The sequence below is a fragment of the Sprattus sprattus genome, assembly GCF_963457725.1.
Source record: "Sprattus sprattus genome assembly, chromosome: 4".
Lineage (NCBI taxonomy): Eukaryota > Metazoa > Chordata > Actinopteri > Clupeiformes > Clupeidae > Sprattus > Sprattus sprattus.
Genome location: NC_137923.1, coordinates 16,060,823 through 16,065,481, shown reverse-complemented (window position 1 = coordinate 16,065,481; position 4,659 = coordinate 16,060,823). Strand labels below are relative to the sequence as shown.

The following is a 4,659-nucleotide window of genomic DNA, read 5'->3' as shown; positions in this document are numbered from 1 at the left end:
CAATGGACAGTGGATTGTTGACAAGCTGAAGGATTTAGAAACAGCAAAGACAACGGCAGAAGCTAAAGAGGCATGTAGACAGACACAAATATTAGCAGAACTAGAGAAAGGTAAACCACCGACTGTACAGTAGAATCTCCAACACCAATCTGCGCTCTTTTAAGGCCGTAACTCATCAGTTGTTTCTCTCACCTGTAGTGTCTTACAGAAACTGTCATTTAAAAAAGATTTGTTTATAGTTTTATATTGATTGATTGAACATTATTCCATTTGTATCTCTCCCCCTCTCTTTCCCACTGCTGTTCACATTGTTTTGGGTTTTTGTCTGATTCCATCCAGCATGTCAGGTATTGATACAACAATACAATGTATCTAGTAACACTTTAGTTTGACTTAAAATCAAATGCAGTAAGTCCATGAAAAAATATCTAAACCATGTGTAAAATGTAGGCTGCCCACCCAGACTCAATTTCTGCTCTGTCATCTGATGCCTCTCACCAGTGGAACTGGATCACGAAGGCTAGGGCAAACTGTGCAACACCCAGATCAAGAAGCCTACATGACCCTCCTACTTGTCCAAATTAGGTTTCTAAATAATATATAATAAAATAATAAATAATAAAATATTATTTTAAATGATATGAAAGATATGGGTGAGTTTCAGGACAACGCTTATTGCATTTTGAAACATTCATTGTGTTAACAATCACTAAAACTGGATTGGAACTAATCCTTTGTTGTGGGATCCAAGGAGAATGAATATACTTATATATTTTGTAATACCATTCACTCATTGGATCCCACAACAAATGATCAGTTCCAATCCAGTTTTAGTGATTGTTAACACAATGAATGTGTCAAAATACAATAAGCGTTGTCCTGAAACTCACCCATTTATGTGAAAGAATTAAGGGCAGTTTGTGTCAGCTTTAACACATCCCTTCAAAGAATGTATAATAGTTATAGTAGTACAATAACATCTCAAGAAACATACAGTAGATTCACAAACTTTTTATTTACTGTAAATATAAAGTACTTTACTGACAAAACGGTGACCAGTAATGTATTGTAAACTTACAAGAATACAGTAAAGAACTGTACATGTATTTCTCGTAATATGCTTTTACTTTGAAATGAAGTACGGAACAGTAAAAAATACAATACTTTGCTGGTGAAGCTGCTGCTGTTGTAAAATTACAGTGTAAAGTTTTACAATGTATGTTATAAATAAAATAAGGTACAATCAATAATAATGAAATAGGGTTAGGGTTAAGTACAAAACGTTAATCTCATGTCACAACACCTGAGTATATAGTCTCACAGGTCTGTTCTGTCTCTTGTAACACATCCTATGACAAAAAAAAAAGAAAAAAAGATTTATTTCACAGATCAACTCAGAAGCTTCAAGGGCATGAAAACATTGAATCACAACCTTAAATATGAGTTTGTGAGGTTCCTGCCATGATGTTACTGTATATATGTGTCAGGCAAAGTTAGATGTAGAAATTCAACTACAAATCTGTTCAAGTGAAAATACATGTAGCCTACACATGTGGCCCTAACTTCATTGACGGATGATGAACAACAAGCAAAGCCATGAGCAAAATCATGATACATGACATGTAAATACATGAACTAAAGCTAATTTAATCATTATAATTAATAATTTAATTGGACAAATCATTTTGTTAATTTAATACCAAGACGAAGATCCAAAGGGCAAACTCGAGTGGGTCAGCGCAATGCTCCCATGTGCCACACAATAGGTGGCCCAAGTGTAATAATCACCTGATCTTGTTCCTTTGTACGTGCACAATGTTTCACATCAGCATACTGCGACTCTTCAAGACTGTGAGCTGCAAAACATTTTAAGTTTGATTTGTTGGTGTATAGTCGTGCACTCCACAAAATCAATGCAAAAATAAGAAGAATTAGTCATGCCTTTACTGGGATGCCCACCTGTACATCTACTAATATTATTTTCTCCTTTCTTCTTCAAATATATTGCCATGACCACAATTGCAATTGTAGCACAAAGGCAGAGCGCTAACAAAACAAGAAGATACTGCCGTTTAGACATTGAAGGATCTGAAAGACAAAACATAATAACATGAGTTATTTTCAATAAAAAAACAGACTGTCTCCAGTGTTTCACATTGTGATTGTATTACCATCCATTAATCTGTGTTGGCACATTACGTGAATTGCCCCCTTTCAACCCCCATCAATTGTACTAGATCCCTTCATAATAGAAAGACATATATTCAATTTAGCATTACATACAATCCAGTCAAAAGTACCATTAACACCACTTACAATTACACAAAATTAGTATTTTTACCTTTAGACGGTAAAATTCAGATGATGTTGACAAACCTTTTTGATTCATAGAACACATGACAGTGATGTTGAGATAAGTGGTGTCATTGCTGACAGGATTAGAAGACACACAACTATACATAGTGTTGTCTTTCTCATCTATATCCAGAGTGAGGGACAGGGTGGTGTTGACATCAGGACTGCTAGTTTGACTAAGCAGTTGATTCCCTCTGAACCAGGATAAGGACACCTGCCTGTCTTTCTTCACAGAACACAGCACCTGACAACTTCTGTTGGAGCTGGACTGGGTCTCCGCTCCTGACCAAGTGCGGCTCTTAGCAATATTGGGGGTGGAGTGACTATGTCCTCTACTGATGTTAGGGGCAGAGACAGGAGCTGGTGAGATAAAGACACAAGAGTTTTACCTAATCAGAAAACTTTTCATAACATACTACAATTTGTAACAGGGACAGTGTACATCAATTACACAGGTAAATGCTAAATTACCTCTGTTCATTTGTGGTATGCGTGTGTGTATCAGGTTAATTAAAGTAACACTATGGAGTTTCCGGAGCCGCCAGGTAGGGGGCTACTTTCTGCTGGACTAATAAATAACTTGTTTGCTGTCTTGCTTTGTCTTGTGTTGCACTTGCTTGATGTTTGACTGTGTAAGGAAAGTTGTTGAGTCGCTAGTTCGTCATAAACAAAGTAAGCAAATTTCAACAGGTTTTGCCACTAGCAAGACACCTCATTAGTGATGTAAGCAAGCTTGTTATAACACGCTTGGACATTGATGCTAGTAATAAGTGCTCTCGCGTCGGCTTCTTTGTAATGTTATTGTGATAGCTATGTTGGCTAGCTTGCCAACAACATTCCTAACACCGTCAAACATCAAGCAAGTGCAACACAAGACATAGCAAGACAGCAAACAAGTTACTGAATAGTCCAGCAGAAAGTAGCCCCCTACCTGGCGGCACCAGAATCTCTATGTATAATTGTGTTCTCACTCACCATAGATAGTACAGTTAAAGTGCCACGATGAGACATGTTCACCAATTATTTGAAGACGATATATCCCAGACTCTCTGGTGGTGACGTTTCTGATGGTGAGAGATCCGGTATTTCTGTCCAGCAGCAGTCGGTCTTTGAAATGTCCTGAATATTCTGTATGAATCTCTCCTTTAAACACCTGACTGTTAACTATTTTAGAATCTTTACTATTCTGATTAAACACCCAAAGAATTTGAGCACCAATCTCCAGTGTATGTACTTCAGGCCGCAAAGTAAAAGTGTTCCCCTGTTTTGCTGTTATTCTCTTCACATCATCCTTCAAGAAACACATCAGATCTGGGGAACAGGTAAAAAAATGCCTCAAGGTGAAATCATTATCAAAATGGAACAGGACATGTAGCAACATGATTGGAATTGAGGAGCTATCCATCTTGTTTCAACTAGGAAGTTTTCGTCTGAAATATTTGCATGGAATAGCTCTGAAAGTTTGCACTTGGTCTGGCTGAACAGGGTTTCAGTCCTCGACATGTAAATATTATTTTTCTTAACCAAACATAATTTAATATCAGTGAACTTGTTTCGTCGCATTTTCAGTTGTAATGGAATATTTAAGTTTGCCCTACTTAGCATTATTTTAGAGACTATCGTTAATGATAAACCTTTGTAATGTTATCCTAACGATATTCTAAATCAAACTAGTAGGCCTACAATCTTCTTCTGTTAATCAAGCGTCGCACAAGTCTGTTTGCGGTACAATGAAATAACGCAATTCTGTTTCGACCATGCCTACACAAGAACGCAAACGCAGTATTGGCCTACTTACCAAAATGTATAAAAATAACTACCAATGTCCCGATCTGCATCATCGCCGAGCCATACATTTTTGGAGCATTTCTTGTAACTATTGACTTTCTAACTGTAAAGAATATACTGCCAAGTGGAATATGTTTCGTGCTTTCCCTCTTCCGCCCACATTTGACTGAAGACGTATCCCCTTCCGCTTGGTGTGTGTTCATGTTCTAATTCTTACCTGCTGATCAGTCTTTTAGACTTAGTTCTGAAGTATAAATTGGTTAGTATCAATAAGATACATACCTCAAATTTGTGATAATTAAAAACAATGCTATTACATCTCAAGTCAGGCATGACCGTAAACAGCCTTAATCATCGACATATGAAGACACAATCATGGTAAGTTATCAACACACAAACACATACAATGAAAATAAGGACGGTTATAAGCAGGATCATTATTGCAAATACAAATCGGATATTTTCTACTTATTTTAATTATCAAATTTTCCCCTTTAAATTTTCCATTGAAGGGAA

The 4,659-nt window shown here is 36.8% G+C and overlaps 1 protein-coding gene across 1 annotated transcript; it reads right to left on the bottom strand.

Annotated features, from left to right (window-relative positions):
- Nucleotides 1-1,317: 1,317 nt before the first annotated feature.
- On the bottom strand, nt 1,318-4,284 carry LOC308363374 (CD48 antigen-like; the record flags this gene model as incomplete). Its single annotated transcript, XM_080836185.1, has 5 exons — nt 4,154-4,284; nt 3,331-3,666; nt 2,377-2,715; nt 1,948-2,088; nt 1,318-1,349 (listed from the first exon to the last, which is right to left on the bottom strand). The coding sequence occupies exons 1-5, from the start codon at nt 4,209-4,211 to the stop codon at nt 1,318-1,320; spliced, it is 906 nt and encodes a 301-aa protein (XP_080692311.1). The 5' UTR covers nt 4,212-4,284.
- Nucleotides 4,285-4,659: the final 375 nt, after the last annotated feature.